This window comes from Pteropus medius, unplaced genomic scaffold (assembly GCF_902729225.1).
Source record: "Pteropus medius unplaced genomic scaffold, Ma_sr-lr_union100, whole genome shotgun sequence".
Lineage (NCBI taxonomy): Eukaryota > Metazoa > Chordata > Mammalia > Chiroptera > Pteropodidae > Pteropus > Pteropus medius.
The window spans coordinates 21,033,420-21,051,307 of record NW_024354502.1 but is presented as its reverse complement, the minus strand read 5'-3'; the positions used below and the strand labels follow the sequence as shown (position 1 = coordinate 21,051,307).

Here is a 17,888-nt window from a genome sequence, read left to right as displayed (position 1 = left end):
ATATCTGAGTCTCCATCAACCTAATAGCATTCAGCCCACCTGGTGATTCCCTAAGAACCTGCTCCATCCAAATAGCAGGCCCACCTAAGCCACTTCCAGCAGCTCTTCCATACAAACATTCTGCTTGGCTTGTGCTGCATACTTTCTCAAAATCTCTCAAAGGTTCACTAACCCAAATGAGCAGTGGCTGGCCTTGGTGTGCCCCGTACCTTTTGCTAAGAAGCTCCAAGCCTAGCACTAGTGACAGCCAGACTCAGTTTGCAGCTTAGTCTCTTCCAGAAACCCCCAAGCCCAGAATAAATGACAGTCATCTGCAGATCACTTTGTAGCTCATACCAGGTGGCCCTGGGCAGGGTACAGGCAGCGGCTGACCTTGGCCTGAACCAGAGCCCCTCCCAAGAGGCTCCAGAAACCAAAACACCCAGTGGTCAGCTCCAGACTACACAACATCACCACTCTATTACCTCCACAAATGACACACCCAAAGGGTGAACTTAGCAGGCACCAAGCCCCACTAAAGCAAATCCTGCTCTGTGAGGCCGGCCCTACATAACAGCTCCTCCATTCTAGCCATGGCCATTCCTCACAGCCAGTCAGCCTGAGGGTCAATCCCTCCCGCTGATGTGCCAACAGCAGTCAAGGCTCAACTACAACAGGAAGGCACTCACAAACCACACAAGGGACGCACCTGGAACACACAGCTCAAGTGTCTAGGGAGACTGTTCCACTGGGCCCCACCGGACCCCTACCACATAAGGCCACTCTTATCAAGACCAAGAGACATAGCAGATCTGCCTAAGACATAGAAACAAATGCATGGAATCACCCAAAATGAGGAGACAAAGAAACATATCCCTAATAAAGGAAGAGAATAAAACTACAGAAAAAGAACTAAACAAATTGGAGACAAGCAATGTACCAGATGCAGAGTTCAAAATACTGGTTATAAGGATGCTGAATGAACTTAGGGGAAGAGTAGATGAACTCAGTGAGAACTTTAACGATGAGATAAGAAGTATAAAAATGGAGATAGAAAAAATAGAACAGAACCAGTCAGAACTGAAGAATATATTAATAGAAATAAGGAATACATTAGAGGGAATCATTAGCAGATTAGATGAAGCAGAGGATCAAATCAGTGATTTGAAATACAAGGTAGTAAAAAACACCCAAATAGAAAAGCAACAGAAAAAAGAATTTTAAAAATGAGGATAGTTTAAAGGACCTGTAGAACAACATCAAGCAAACCAGCATTCACATCATAGGGGTACCAGAAGGAGAAGAGAAAGAGCAAGGAATGGAAAATCTATTAGAAGAATAATGACTGAAAACTTCCCTAATCTGGCGAAAGTAACAGTCATACAAGTCCAAGAAGTGCAGAGAGTCCCAAACGAGATGAACCCAAAGAGACCCACACCAAGATATCATAATTAAAATGCCAAAGATTAAAGATGAAGAGAGAATCTTAAAAACAGCAAGAGAAAAGCAGTTGGAAAGCAGTTATAGTTACCTACGAGGGAGCACTCATAAGACTATCAGCTGATTTCTCAATGGAAAATTTGCAGGCCAGAAGGGACTGACACAAAATATCCAAAATGATGAAAAGCAAGGACCTATAATCAATATTACTCTTCTCAGCAAGGCTATCATTCAGAATTGATGAACAGATAAAGTGCTTCCCAAACAAGAAAAAGCTAAAGGAGTTCATTGCCACCAAACAAGTTTTACAAAAAATGTTAAAGAGACTTCATGAAGGAAAAGAACAAAAAGATCAAAAATATAAGTAATAAAATGGCAATAACTACATACCTATCAATAATTACTTTAAATTTAAATGGATTGCATGCTCCAATCAAAAGACATAGGGTGGCTGAATGGGTAAGAAAACATATGCTGCCTACAAGAGACCCACTTCAGATTGAAAGGCACACACAGACTGAAAGGAAAGGGATGGAAGAGGATGTTTCATGCAAATGGAAATTTTAAAAAGCTGGGGTAGCAATACTTATGTCAGACAAAATAGACTTTGAAATAAAGGCTATAACAAGAGACAAAGAAGAGACAATTTAAGATTGAAAGACAAAATGTCAATTTATCAATTCCACTTCCGAGTATTTATCTGAAGAAATCCAAAACGCTAATTCAAAAAGACATATGCACCCCTATGTTCATTGCAGAATTATTTACAATAGCCAAGATATGGAAGCAACCTAAGTCCTAAGTGTTCATTAATAGAAGAATGGATAAAGAAGTGGTACATATATACAATGGACTATTACTAAACCATGAAAAAGGATGAAATCTTGTCATTTGCGACAATATGGATGGACCTAGAGAGTACCATGCTAATAAGTCAGAAAGAGAAAGACAAATTACAAATAATTTCACTTATATGTGAAATCTAAAAATCAAAATAAATGAACAAACAAAACAGAAATAAACTCATAGATACAGAAAACATTTTGATGGTTGCCAGGTGGAAGGTGGTGGGGGATGGGTGAAAAAATGAAGGGATTAAGGTGTACAAATTGACAGTTACAAAACAATCATGGGGATGTGATAGGCAGCATAGGGGATATAGTCGATAATATTGTAATAACTATGTATGGTGTCAAATAGGTACTAGATTTATCGAAGTGATCACTTTGTAAGTTATATAAATGTTTAATTGCTGTTGACACCTGAAACTAATATAAAATTGTATGTCAACTATAATTGAAAAATAAAATTGTTTAAACTTAAAAAACTTTAAAAAAATTTAAACTTAAATTTAAAAAATAGTATTGTAAAATTAGATAAAATACTCATCATAGAAGATAAAATTTGTTTTGTGGCAAAAATACAGATACGAATTTTGGTATAGTATAGCAACATGGTAAAAACAATATTTTTACCAAATGAAGAAGCAACAGGGAAGAAATGTTCTTAGAACTGGTAATTGCATCCAAAGTAGCAGCAATATTTTACCCATCGAAATAGAAACTATAATTGTAAAAGTTTACAAATACACAGAGAAATCGAATCCTAAAAATTCTGTTGTGGAATACCAAGCGGGAGAAATACTAAATCGTGGCAGCATATGCTTTTTCTTTTTTTCCCTCCAGCTCAGCGGTAAAATTCTCAAAATATCACAGAGTTTGAAAAATTATTCTATATTAACCCAAGTATAAATGAGTCCTCTAAATTTTGTTTGCATTTTGGTCAAAATCAATGCTGTAGTTGTGAACGATGGCAAAGTTTAAAGAATGGAAACGACAACGCAGTGGAGTAGCGGCCATTTCTTCTGTTAAGATATGTCTTGTTTGTCAGACTTGTATGTACTGCTTGGGGGCAGGGAGTGTGAGTTGGTACCATCTTTACAGAAGTTTTAAAAAATGGATGTTTAGAAATATATTCTCAAGCATAACAGAACATGTACTCAAACACAGAGGATGTGGCCGCAGTGCTCAGGGACCTTCGGCCAGGAACCATACTAGGTGTTGGGAATACACAGTGTATGTATAAGTTAGACACAGTCCTGGGCCTCATGATGCTCGCTGCCAAAGTGATTTATAGCAGCAAAAGCTGCAAACAATCTGACTTTCAATAATAGAAAATTGGTTAGCTAAAGGCTAATAAACCATAAAATGGAATACTCTGTGGTCATTAAAAATGTTCATTTATACTAATTAACTTGATAAAGGACTCCCAATATAGTGTCTGTATTATTTAGAATCTTTAAACAAAAAGCCTTTATTAATTTTATAATCAGAAAAATCAATGAAAGTATTCTCATTTTTTGAGTCCCATTTTTAGTGCTTGATGGGTTTATAAATTACAGAAACAGCTCAATTCCAATATGTTTCTTTAACTCCCTTCCAGGGGATTTCTTTTGGTGCAATATTTGATTCACCTTTGTTTGGTTGTCTTCTTTCTGGAGAGCCTCTAATTTCTGCCTCTGCACCTGTGTGGGTTTGGCCCATTCTTTTTCAATGTCTTGTATTGCCTTAAAACAACATAAAATTAGCAAACTTCACAGAAATGAATTACTTTGACAAAAAACATATTTGTGTATGAAAGGCTGTAAAAACAGACCCAAGTGGACATATATAAGAACCTAGCATGTTATAAAAGTTACTTTTGAATTAGTGAGTGTAGAAAGAGATTGTTCAGTGTTTTGGGGACAACTGGTAGCACTTGGCAAAAAAAATAAATAAATAAAGTTAATTTTTCTCACCAACCACCAAATAAAATAAATCCAGATACATTAAAAATCTAAGTATTAAAAATATATAAAAGGACTGGAAGAAAATAAAAGTGAATATCTTTATCTGATCTTAAGGTAGGGAATATCTTTTTAAGATTGAAAGACAAAATGTCATAATGAAGGAATATATAATACATAGAAATATAAACCTTCTGCACATAAAAACTACCAAGAACAAAACTAAGAAGTAAATGGCAAACCAGGGAAAATGATTACATCATATGTGGCAAAGAGTTAATATTATTTATAGAAAGCAACTGGAAAAATGTTAACATCCCTAATAGAAAAATGGACAGAGGATATGTATTGGCAATTGATAAAAAGCAATTCTGAATGACAAATATATATTTAACTTCACTAGTAAATCAAATAATTTTTTTCTTCTCAACTTAGCAAAGCCTAAAATTATATATAATACTTAGGGTTGAAAGGGTTTGGGAAACAAGAAGTTTCATATAGAATTGGTATAATTTAAATTGGTACAATGAGCCTGTCCTGCTTTTATTTATCACGCTTTAAAAGAGTTTTAGCCCCTTAAGGGAAGATCCTGTGTCCTTTGCTTCATTGTAGCTTGTCCAGTGTTGTACATACAGCAAACACATAATTATTCTCTGCCAATTATCAGGTGCTTACTTACACCTTAGTATAAATATAAATCTGTGTTTTTCGTCCCTCAGTGGTATTGGCAGGTTTTGTCTTATCTCTAAAGAGGAGAACGAAAAGCTGAATAAATTTCAACATTGCTATTTAGGTTGAGAGCAAGAGATGAGTTCAGCAAGAAGAAAAATCAGTAATATTTACTGATAACCTGTTTTAGGTAGGTTTTATCAATTACTATTCTGTAAGGTAGGAAAATTACCCCATTTTATAGATGGGTAAATAGAAGTCCAGAGAGGTTCTGACTTTCAAGATGACCCAGAAAATAAGTGGAAAAAGTTGGCTTAAAACCCAGATCTGATCACTACACCAGGCCCTCCCCCACTTGCCCAAGCCACTGAATTCTTACCACACAGGCAGTTACCCATCCCAAGACTGTCTCCTTGTTAAAAACTGTTCTCAAAACTGAATCTTGGTACCGCACCAAAATGGAACCAGCATGGGTGTGAAGAACTAAACACCTTTTTCTTTCCTGATTTCTATTTGCTGTTAGAGTCCTGTAATTACTGTGAGCACAGGGCAACAATGTCAGAGAGAAAGCCTGCCTAAAGAGAGAAAGTAAACAGCAATCATGGCAGTAAGTACGAACTGAAGACATATCAGTCATCATTAGGGCACCTGGGACCCTCAAACACAGAGATTTAAATATCCTACAGGACGAGTAACGTAACTTTTTGTTTCACTGCCTTTGAAAATATTTGACCCTGATTATGAGTTCACAAGTCATCACTCAAATACGTTATATACAGTACCTCACTCTAGATGATGAGACAAATGTTTCTACTTAGTTATGTGGTTCCCCAAAGACCGGCTGATGGAGACTTATACAGAAATGAATGTTTTAAACCATGTGAAATCACACAAGTCGTGGTTTTCATGAGCTTCAATCACACATACTCTTAGTGCCCTCTGCAGAGGGTACAGTAGTGAGAAATGAAGAACACGTGCCTCTTTAAACAAGGCATCAGCCGCTGGTCCTCCCTCTGTCTGTGGCCAAGCAAGGCCAGAGATGTGTGAGCAAACTGGTGAGCCTGTACAAGAGTTCTGGGCCATGCGGGCATTAGGGGGCTAATGGTCAGCCCCCAGTTCCCTCACCAAGCCACGGGCCCTTCCTGGATGAAGGCGCAACTTTTTCTAATTTGCACAGTTACCAGATGGGCCTGTGTTGACCCTGCTCTAATGTAGGCCCAGAATTGACCATAATATTTATGAAACCCAGAAATGTATAATTTTATATGCAATCTTCTATTTTGTTAACATCGGTACATTTTTTAAAAACGAAAAAGAATTGTCGGAGTCCACTTGATCCTGGGACATCACTGGGTACATCTGCTTTAGAAAAATCAAGAGTATGCCTTAATAGTTAATTATGATAGTGCCATTATTTATCAAAAGACTGCACGAGAACTTTGCTTTAAGTTTTTAAAATGGTAATTGCTCCTCACTCATTCGTATATCCCAGGCACCTAGGACACAGCCTCTGCCCTTGGCCAGAGTCTAGTTAGGGAGATACATACATGCACCAATATTTACAACGCTGGGTGAGAAGAATCATAATAGAGAGTTTAAACAAACAAACAAAAACCATGAGAGCAGAGAGTAGGGAGGCATTTTCTTTTGAGAGGAGCCCAAGAAGGCTTCCCAAAGGAGGCAGTCATTACAGGCCTCTCCTTCCTGTTGACCTTGGGCCTCTTTAGATTTCTCAGGACCTCCACTCAGATTCAGGGAATAATGATGGTGGCAATGATAATGGCACAGGTTATTTACACATAAACTCCAATTTTTGGAAGACTTTGCCAGGCAAAGGCTAAGGTTTGAATAACAGTCTATTTAAGCTAGGAGAAAACTTAGAGACTGTTAGTTCAACCTCATTGCTTAACAGGGGACATTGTAGTTCCAATTCCAGAAGGAAGAAGTGCCTTGTCCAAGGTCACAGACAGAGGGAGGGCCAGCGGCAGAGCAAGGGACAGAATACATCTTTGAAACTGCAATTCACTATGCTTTCCATGAACTGATTATTTTTTCAGCTGTAAGTAGAGGAAATACCATCCATTTCTCTCTGGTATGCAATTCCTTAGTGAAGACAGATAAAAATCATATTGTGATGCTAGCAGTCCCTTACCTCTCATCACAATGAACCCCTGGAAACCATGCCACAAAGACCCTATTTCCCACAGGAACAATATTAGAGTTAGGTAATGCATTCTCAACCAAGGATGTGATAGCAAATAAAGCAGGTACAAATAGTAATGTATCATAATAGTGAGGATACAATGGTGATGAGCCTCAGTAAACATTTAAAATGGTAAATTACCTGCCAACTCATATAACATGAGTATAAGTCCACTAAACATGATTATACATGGATCAAAGTATGATATGAAATGAACTTGAAACTATATTCTAGCTATAAAAATAGAGAACATTAAACATTTATCGAGTGATATTTTGATTTGCCTTCTTTGAATTTAGAAGAGACTTGTAGAAATGATTTATTAGATGGTCTAGATCTCTTAAAACATTACCTGAGGAGGAATGGATACAAAGTTGTGATTCCTTATTTGACATTCTAGTTGCTGGGATCTGCTGTGTCTGCTCAGGCATGTACCCAAGTTCTCAGCCCTGTGCCGAAAAAGCCAAGGTCCCAGCACGAGGCTGGTGGTCTAGTGGGGAGATGTATACATATCTGATGCTCTATTTTGTCAAACTGGAGATGCCTTTGATTTTGAGATACCATGATTTTGTGTGACACTAGGTAAAAACACTCTCAATTAAAATATGACACAGTGCCTCTCGACAGTCCTGTATGGTGCATGAACCAGTCACGCCAGCCTTTTCTGGCTGGTAACTACCTCTATTTCTTGAGGCATTTGGTGATTTCTCCCGCCTTCAGCTGCACTGCTCGGCCTATGCTAGGCAGTCCGTTTGTGTATATCAGTACGAAACAGAGTGGTTTCCTCTCTCTGGGCACATAAAGAACCTGGTCGTTGTTTTTTAAGAAAATATGGAACTGTGGTCATTTCACAAATGTGAAAGGTACCAACTGCCTTGCAGAGCTGTTATGAAGCTTACATGAAACAATACATTTAAAACAATGAATACAATGTCAAGCCCACGACAGGGCTTAATGTCGATGTTGTGCCAGCAATAGTTAGTTTCTGGGGATACAGCAGTGAACAAATACCTGCTTTTTTGGAGAAATCATCCCACTAGGAAGAGAGACAGCAAACAAATTTTTTAAAACTACATATATAAACACATATATAAATACATATATGTGTGTGTCAAGATTTGGGGTTTAGTCTGAGTGAGATGGAAAGACTTGAGAGAGTTTGAACAGGACAAAAATCTGACCTGCCACTCTGCCTGCTGTGTGAGAACAGATCGTGGGCTATGCCTGTGAATTCTTTTAAAAAAAGTTTCCACGCCTCCCTCCCAGAACTGTCAAGCCAGGGCTCAGAAAGGACGAGGCCTCCGACAGCGCTGACTTGGTGAGGGTGAACACTGAAGGGGAGCTGCCGAAGCAGGAAGGAGAACTGAGAGGGGGTGATGGGACATGTATCTGGGAGGCGGCATGCTGACCCTTCCACTGCTTAGCAGAACCTTCATGTGAGTTGGGGAAAGAAGGAGAGGCAAAATTCTAAATTTACTTTTTGGCGGGTTGTCGGGGAGGGGGAGACAGGACTGACTACATAGTCTGCAGGGCCTAATGGGAAATAAAAATGCGAGGTCCCTTGTTCAAAAACTATTCAGAATTTAAAGATATGACAGCGAAGCATTAAACAAGTGTGGGGTTCTTCTGAGCACATAGCCCACTGCAGCTTCACAGGCTACTTGCCTATGAAGCTGACCCTGGGGGCAGGAATGCCACTTGTTGGTCAGGGAAAGAGAAAAGAATGCTAAAATGAGATATAGGGACCATGTGTAACTTTCAATTATCAGGGATGTCCTATCTAGGCTCATGTAAATTAGCATAGATAATGGTGTGTCACCTGTACATTCAGACAGTGATTGTTAAAATGGTGGTGGAATTCTTTTTTCCCCTCTAAACTCCTTTACTTCTTTTTTTTATTTTGATTTTTTTAATGTGTTAAGATATACGTAACATTTATCACTTTAACCATTTGTAAGTGTACAATCCAGTGGCACTAAAAATCGTTCACAATGTTGTGTCATCATCACCATTCTCTTATCTAAAACCTTTTTATCATCCCTAGCAAAAATCCTGTACCCATTAAACAATAACTCCTTCCCTCCCCCCAGCCCCTGGTAACCTCTATTCTACTTCTGTCTCTATGAATTTGCCTATTCTAGGTATGAAGGTAGAATTCTTAACTACTACAAATTTTTTCTAATGGTTTCAAACCCAAATGGCCTATAATACGCGGTGTTCTGATGGTTCTTGGTTACCCTCACCTGCATATAGATCAAATTTACAGCTGCTCTGCAGTCCATCAGCATGGAGTCGAGGGATGGGTCCAGGTACCTGCATAATTCAGGAGCATTAAGGTTTATTCATTTGACAAGACTAATGGGCACAGCTGGGAGCAAGTTTCTCTGAAGTGGTGGCCTTCTGCACTTTGAACCCAGGATCCCTTTCCTAACAAAGCCCCACCCCTCTCCTCGCCTAGCTTTCAATTGGTTCCTTCACCTCCTCTGTTTTCTATTTCTTTGTACTGTAAGCTCTTGCCTGGTGAGCACAGAGAGCAAAAATGCCGAAAAATAACACTTTAGAGGAACAGTCTGCATCCCTGTTTACACTCAGCCCCACTCTGAGTTGCCACGTCTTACATGCGCTTTCCCCACCCACAATACCCAGTGCGCTCACCTGCCCCCCATGCACATCCATATCACCGCCCGGCATTCAGGCCACCTTCATCTCCTGCCTGAGCTGCTCTGGTAACGTCCTCAGCAGGCTTTCTGCCTCAATCTCACCTTCCACATTCTAGCTAAAGTGGTCTTTCCCAAGCAACCTTTCAGACTCTCGTAGTCCCAGGAGTTAGATCACTTATCCTGCTCACTTCTGAGTGTCATAGGACACTCCAGCTTTCATTTCCAGTTCCATCTCTTACCCTCCCTGCCCTCCCCTCCCCCACACTCTACATGTGTTTTTCTCTCCTCTCCCTCAGTCTGGAAGACCACTCCCCTCAGCACCTCCTTCCCTGACTTGTCTGCCTTTGCCTGCAAGCCTCGTCTTTATGTCCCTTCCTCTGGTCCCTACTCTGCAAGGCTGTGTTAGGAGCCCACCTACTGTGCTTCCTCGGCACTTGAGTTTATCCTGATCACTGCTCTGATCAACTTGATCTTGATACCAGGTATGAAGACCCCTGAACCCAGGGGCTGGGTCTTATTCAGAGTTGCCCCTCTGGGACTTGGCAAAGTGACTTGCAAATAGCAGGGCTCCGTGTCTGTCTAATGGATCCATAATCACCAGGATGAACTGAAATGACAGTTACTTTATAAGCATGGTATCATGCTAAGAACTGACAGAAATGGTCAGGAAAGGGTGTGCTATGGCTGGTCTATAACCAATCTGAAGGCAGAGGTAAGCAGAATCACTACACTCAGATGTGTAGGGTGACTGGACCAATGAGACTGGCTTAGACAAGGAAAAGGATGAAAATATTACTTGAAGATCAACTTCATTCTGGGGAGAAGCAACTGAAGTATTTCTACTCACATCTCACTTAGCTATTTCACTCACACCTCCCATGGATCCCTTGTGGCAGAGAATAGAAACTACTGCATCGGGGAGTCAGAGAGCACCCAGGCCCATCCCAGCCTGGAGCTCTCAGAGGCCAGGGTGGGCACCCTCTGGTCTGGAAAGAACTATATCATCATTAGAAAGATGCACCAGGGGATTCATGGACAGAGAAAAATCCCTAAGATTCTGGCTAGGCCTCACGGCAAAGCCTCATCTGCTAGGAATCCCACAGCTCGTGGCAGTGGAGCTAGGCTCCCTGCTCCCACCTAGTGAGAACTCACTCTGGAAAGTGGACCAGGCACCTGCGGAATCCTACGCCCTCCACTTTCAGTGACCTGCTCCTCACCTCTAACAAGTGAAGTGGGACCTCCCTTCTTCCCAGTTCCCATGAGCAAAGGCAATTTGCCTGGATCCAAGACACTGCTTTGTGATAGGGTAGACATTTTATCTTGCACTTATAATCTAGAATTTACCTATTTAAAGAAGACATAAGCAAAGCCCAATTTCCAAATTCAGGCTTCAAGGTGAGGGGCAGAATTCTCATCTCTCCTCTACCTCAAGTTCTCTGGGGAACTTATATGCAAAAAGTTTAAGCCCCAAAGATTTTCATTGTCATTGTCACTATTATGATCATTATTATCCTCAATGTAACGATAACAAACCAAACCAAAATTTACTGAGTATACGATCCTGTATAGATTACTTTATTTAACCCTCGCAATAATCCTATGAGGTAGACTCTATTATTATTATTTCCATTTTACAGACAGAAATTGAGGCTTAGAGAGCGTGAATAACTTGGCTAAGGTTATTCAGCTAAACCCTGAAAGAGTCGTGACTTAAATTCATGTACTGTGATCCCAGGAATAATCGTGCTCAGCCACTCGTGCTACTAAGCAGCTTCCAGAACAGCTACTCTATAAACCCTTCCATAGAACTGTGAAGGGGTTTTCCTTTTCCCTTCTCAGGGTTCCACGCCACAGCTTTTGACCCTTTCTCAGAATACTTTTGAGTAACAGTAAATGAACTTCTAGCCTTGCTGGGAATATCCTTCCAGAATCCAAAACCGCAGACTGGAGCTCTAGCAGGGCACCACGAGGTCAAGAGAACTACCATTCCTCAACTTCAAAATGCCTTTCTTTCAAGCTTCCGTGCTCAGATTAGAGAATAATTGAGCTGGGGGAGAGTGAACCAAAGAAGCAATCCAATACAGCCATGGTAATAATCACTGGGAACTCCAGGGGACAGGGTGTGTGTGGAGGCGGGCTGGGGGAAGTGTTCTGTGTTTTGTTCTCCATAGGGCCCTCTGTTTCTGGGGGAAATGACAGTATTTTTTGCAAGGTGTCCTACTGATCTAGGAATATGGCTGGCCCTGGTATATGTGTGTTCATTGCTGGAATCCTTTAGGAAAGGTAAGCCGACTACTTAGAGTTCAAATGCTCTGCAAGCTGGCAAAGCCCAGCCTTCGGCTTCAGGGAATACCATAGTTCAACAGATTAATCTGGCCCACTTGTAGTCATCAACAAGGCCCTCAATTAATACAGCCAGTAATCCATTGCAAAGCAAGCCTGTGGCCCACAGCGCTTCACCGTTACCAGCTTCTGTCCCCACCCCACAGCCTTTGTTTTCCAAGCCTTACCTTCATGACTGTCATCCTCATAATATCCTTCAGGTATTTACTTAAGATCAGTGAAAGTCATCCTCAGCATCCTATTCTTCAGGACAAATGTCCTCGTTCATTCCTCCCTCTCTCCTTCCCTGTTAAGCTCCTGGTCTCTCACTCGCTGTGGGGTTGTGAACCGACATGGTGAGACTGACCAATTCTGATCAGCAGTGCTAAGATCGCCTCATCTCGCACTGCCACCACGCTTACTCACCACTTCCTGAGTCCGACCCTGCAGTTTTCCACTTCAGAGCTTCGAAGACTCACATAAGGGAGTTCAAAGTCCGCCAATTTTTTCATGACTACAGAAAGGGGAGAGGGAGTCCTACTGGTTGAAACAGCACAAATAGTTTACATACAGTGGCTTTAAAATGAGAACAGGAAGCATTACCACTGGAAAGGATAAAACACAATAATAATATTCTCTTGCACTTGTAATTTTTAATTTTCTAAAGTTTATTCAAAATATAAATAATATTTTATTCTGATAAAATAACAGCACCTTAGTAAGTGATATTTTATCCTTGAGGTAGATGAAGAAACAGGTCCAGAGAGGTCCAGCCCCTTCACCAGCACACCACGTAGCCCAGTGGCCACGCCAACACACAAACCCCTTAATTTCTAACTTGAAACTTCCTCCCACAGCTTCTTGAGGACATATGTAAACTACTTTGAGATGATTGATAGCATTTCACAGCTAAAAAACTTACGATATCTAAAAATGCACTGCAGAGGAAAGCACAAGCTATGTGAAACGTACTGTCATCTTTCACTACCTCGTTACATCTTTTTTAAGAATCTCAGAATTTATTTATATCACCCACATTCTATCGCAAATATTCCTTAACAAGGAGAAATAGCGGTGATGGGATGCCCTGATGCCTAGAGTCTAGCACTCCATTCTCAGGAGACTGTGGTACAGCTGACGGTGAGCAGCCAGGGGACACTGGTAAAGGTGAGGTGGACATCAGGATTGGGGCTGGGACCGGCCAGAGCAAGTGCAGTTTCTGGAAAGACCTGGCATGTTGCTCCTGTCCATGCCACCTCTCTAGAGCTGCTCGTCCCCAACTCACCCTGAACACAGACGAAACCTCCCATCCCCACACTTTTGATCCAGGAGCAAAGAACAGTAGTAGGGACCACACACTGGGGAGTTCCCCTGGCGTGGGACGGGGGTGACCGGCCCCTCAGCCATGACTCCTGCATCTCCTGGGCTGAGTGCCTGCCCACACCTGCCCACCCTGTGTTCCTTCTCTCCTTCTTACCAGAGAGCTTGCCCTCCTTGCAAAACCGAATGAGAAATAGGCCAAAGTAGCCCAGCAGCTCCCGACACAGTCCAATTTTCTGTGACACCACCTTCAACCAAAGACAAGAAAAGGGGGGCGTTAGGAGTGGCCACCAGGCTTATTGTGATACGCAGAATTTGAAATAGCCTGGAAACATCGATAAAAAGTCCTTTAATGGGCTAGCAGACATTAAATGTTTTCTGAATCTAAAAATGGTACATACTCATTTTAGAAAATTTAGATATTAAAAAAAAAATAGTGTGAAGAAGAAAATCTGTCCTACCACAATGGACATGAACTGGCTTCTGCTGAGGCTGGTTGTCCCTGAGGTTGGTTGTCTCATCCCAGATGTGGAGGAGCTTTTGGATCATTTTGGACTTTACTGCCCCCTGGACGGCAGTGGTCATTCTCAAGGAACATCTGTAATTCTGTGATACGTGCCCCCGGGGTCCTGCACGCCAGTCTACCTTCCTGTGGGCTGGATTACCAGATATGGGGACTAAAGCTGTTCCCCTACTGCTCAGGTGTCATATAGTGTACCGGCAGTAGCGTACCAGCCACTCTCCGCCTTTCACGCCCAGGCTTGCTTCTCTCTGACGTCTCCTGTGATGTTCAAGTCTAATTTATATGGCGTTTGCTCAGTGAAATCCTTAGATCCCAGGCACAGGCTGTCCTCATTTCATGTTCCTTTATGACTTTCACATCAAACGGCTTTCATTTCAACACCAATGGGTTCATTTTTACCAATGGGTCACAAGCCTGTAACCTCATAATGTTTTCCACCCACATTCCCCTTCCCTTAGCAGGAACTTCCATGCTACCCCAGATTCCCTCTCTCTTCACCCACCCAGCCCAATCTCTCTGTAAGACTGGGCTCCTCAGTGATTTCCTTGCATGCCCCGACTGAATCCTCTAGGTCATCTCTAACACCCAAGGATTCGCCTTTACAGGGCTGCGTGTGAGCTGAAGCTTTAACCACGGCTCCAACTTCTCACGATGGAAGTTGTCCAAATACCAGGCACGAAGGGGGACTTTTCTTGTCGGGGATCTGAAAATGACCTCGTGAGGAAGTCTTATCAGCTGGGTGGGATGAGCGGGCGCTCTCAGTATAGCTTTGCAAATAAAGAAGAGCCCAAGAACTTTTCACACCTTTACTTAACACTCATCCCCATTCTTCTTTCTACATCACTCTCTTCAACCAAACCAAACCAAACCAAACCAAACCAAACCAAACCAAACCAAACCAAATTCAAACCACAGGGCTCCTCTGTGTGTGGGGTGAGCGTGTGCTGGTAGGTAACATGGTAAAGACATCTTGTCCTAGAGTAAATATGACCCACGTCCACTCAAATGAGATTCTCTCTTCTCTGAATCATTCAGTGAAGACAGCAAGCTTACATGCCAAGGCAGACAGAAGAATAGGAAAGGGAAATGGAGTAGCTTTTATAAAGTCGTAAATACAAGCACTTTCTTTTGAGAGGAGTAAGCATGTATGAAGAGACAATAATATTTCCTCCTTAGCAAATGTTAATGGTGCTTCAAAACACAAACACCAGCAATAAAACTACATAAGCACAAACAATGAAAAACAATGAAAAAAAGATTTTTAGCTTATTGCTGGGCATGAGATGATTGGGAACAGCAAAGCGAGAGTGGCAGCAAGTATGCCTGAGGAGATACACAGACCGTAACTTTTAATTACAAAATTTAAGTTACAGTTTTATGCCAGCTAGAGAATTTCCCAGCCGCTGGAAAAGAATTCACATTTCTTCCTAGCAAAGTGCTCACTTTACCTTTGGGGGGAACTCCACCACTTTGAGGGGGGAACCTCCAGTTAAACCTACCTGATGGTAATGAAGTTGGTGTCGTGGGTTGGAATTTTTCACAAGCAATTGTGATTGGAAGAGAGAAAGTACATTTTTCTGAGATCACAGATGTACCTAATTAAACTTATGTTGCTAGTTACAAGGGGACCTGGACAAAGCAGATGGTATTATAGTAGCCTAGCCTTATTGCCCTACTCAATTCTTATTTAGCTCTCCCTATAACATCAATGACAATACCAATTATGATAAATAACCATAACCACCACTGCAAAGGAACATGAGCTATCTGTATAATTACTTAGACGTTACTCTGAAAGTTTAAGCAACTTACCCAAACTCATTCAGCTATGACATGGCAGCACTGTCATTTGAATCCAGAAATTGTCCAAACCCCAGCAGATGGGAGACCCCAAACTCGCAGCAGCAGCCAGCTTCAGCTGCAGATATATCTAGGTTGCCAGCGACCCCAGTGTGCAAAAAACATGTCAATGATGGTGTTGTTGGGCAGGGCAGGCACTCTCCCTTGTCCCACAGGCCCGACCGTTTCCAAATCATCTCAGGTTGTGCAGATGCGTCCGCATCACCTGCCGGGCCTTGGAGGTGTCTGTGTAGCCCCCACTCTCACTGTTACTGTCCTTCTCCTTCATTACTGTGTCTGTCTCCCGTTTTGCAGGTGCCAGGCGGACAATCAAGGAAACTGTGGTTTGGTTTGGGGTTTTTTTTTTTTATATAAATCTCCTCAAGCATCAAGGGCCTTTGATGCTATTTATCTATTTATTTATTTGATGCTATTTATTATTTAGAAGGATCATTCTGGAAATCAGTGCAGAAGATTAGCGAGACTGGAAGCAGGAAGGCTAGTTTGGGGGCTGCTATAGAAATCTAGCTGAGATCGTTAAGAGCACAAACGAGGAGCATGGAGATGGATAGGAGGAAACAGGAGAAGGGGTGAGTAGGAGAGAGACTTGGGATACAGTGGTGGGAGGGTGGGGGCAGAGCTGAGGGTAGCTTCTCACTGGGTGGCCTCAGCAACCAGGTGGCTGCTGACACCACTCAACCAGGTCAGCAATACAGGGGCTGTGAAAGGTGGGGGTGGAGTGTGTGCGGTGACTTTAGCAAGAAGAAAGGTCCAAAATGCTCATGCTCAGGCAGGGCCAAGATCTAGAGAAGGGGTGTCCCCTAACTTAGGGATGCTCACTGCTCTTCTGAGGCTGGGAGGGCACGGGCGGGCTTGAGTCTCAGACTAGAAAGAGGAGCCACAATGCAAGGAGGGACCCCTCTCCCACCCCAGATGTAGGTAAAGACAGTTCCAGAGCTGGGAGCCCGACAGGGAACACTTCTGCTCGTTTCCAGCTCAGAGAGCGGCAGATACCATGACCCCAGCACAAGAGCTTTCTGAACTTGGCAAGGTCCTAGAAACTTTCCCACTTTCTCCTGTTTATATTATTCTCCTGGGTATGTTTCTCTGTAGGATTAGAACTAAAACCCTCCAAAGGAAAGGGGCCTGGGAGCAGTGTGTGGGTGTGAGGAGACCGCATCCCCTCGGCAGCCCAGCTCAGAGGGTGGACAGGCCCGAGGGCAGAGCTGCTGATGGCCACATCTGAAGGAGGAGAGGATGCTTTCTAGGTCTCGTCCTTGGAGTCCTCAGAGAACCAACTAAAACTCAGGTCTGGCACAGAATTAGACCCACTGAGGTGTCGGTTTCAGGGGTTTTCCCTGTGGGGGAGAAGGGACAACTCTTTCAGCCTTTGAGAACTCTGTTGTCACTCTCTCCTAGAACCTGTCACCAGCTCACGTGGGTGCAGCCTGTTTCAGACTCATCTGGGCTCTGCCCTCCTTCCAGCTCCCGACCATGGGCCCCCCATAATGAAGCACTCTGCTCGGTTCCAGGGCATATCCTGGCTGTTCCAGGGACCCGACAGCAGCCCTGGGAAGGCCTTCAGATATCGCTGGAAAACTGACGCCCACAAAGAAAGTAAACAACAGGGGCCCATGGGACTGGCTATAGCTCAGATTCATTGGTCAGTCTCCCAGAAAATCCCAGCATCTCTACAGATATGTTATCGAGAGTGAAATGATAGGCAAGAAGCTTCCAGAAGGCAACCGTATCCTAGTCCCTGCCTTCAAACAGAATGCTTCCTCAGTGCAGTTCTGGAGCTGGAGTTTGGATGGAGTTTACCTCTAGAACTCTTTCGGCGGTGTCTGATGTGAGAATTTCAGCTTGAATGCTCCTTCCATCGGGCAGAAATATGTCCAGAGACGTTCTCTTGGCAGTGATGCTAAACGTGTCCTGTGAGCAGAGGGAAAGCACAGTGAGCCCCACAGGGCCCTCAGTGGGGCACCTGGCAGCAGGGGACACTCAGCAGTGTCCTCTCCCCAGGCCCTGGGGGTATGCAGTCCCCAGAAGCACACAGAGCTAATGCAGAGATTTGGTTCTAGGGGGCAGGGCAGGGCAGGGATTAGAAGCGGGGTGTGGGGAAGGGCTGAGGCAAAGCAATGACTTATA

General features: G+C 42.7%; 1 protein-coding gene across 1 annotated transcript in view; it reads right to left on the bottom strand.

Moving 5' to 3' along the window:
- SNX31 (sorting nexin 31) overlaps positions 1-17,888 on the bottom strand; it is a 55,299-nt gene that overhangs the window by 20,325 nt on the left and 17,086 nt on the right. Inside the window, exons 5-9 of the mRNA XM_039853537.1 lie at positions 17,562-17,672; positions 13,536-13,626; positions 12,485-12,572; positions 9,320-9,389; positions 3,893-3,985 (exon numbers count right to left, since the gene is read on the bottom strand). Of these exons, the coding sequence (XP_039709471.1) occupies positions 3,893-3,985; positions 9,320-9,389; positions 12,485-12,572; positions 13,536-13,626; positions 17,562-17,672 (453 nt within the window). The remainder of the gene's footprint in view (positions 1-3,892; positions 3,986-9,319; positions 9,390-12,484; positions 12,573-13,535; positions 13,627-17,561; positions 17,673-17,888) is intronic.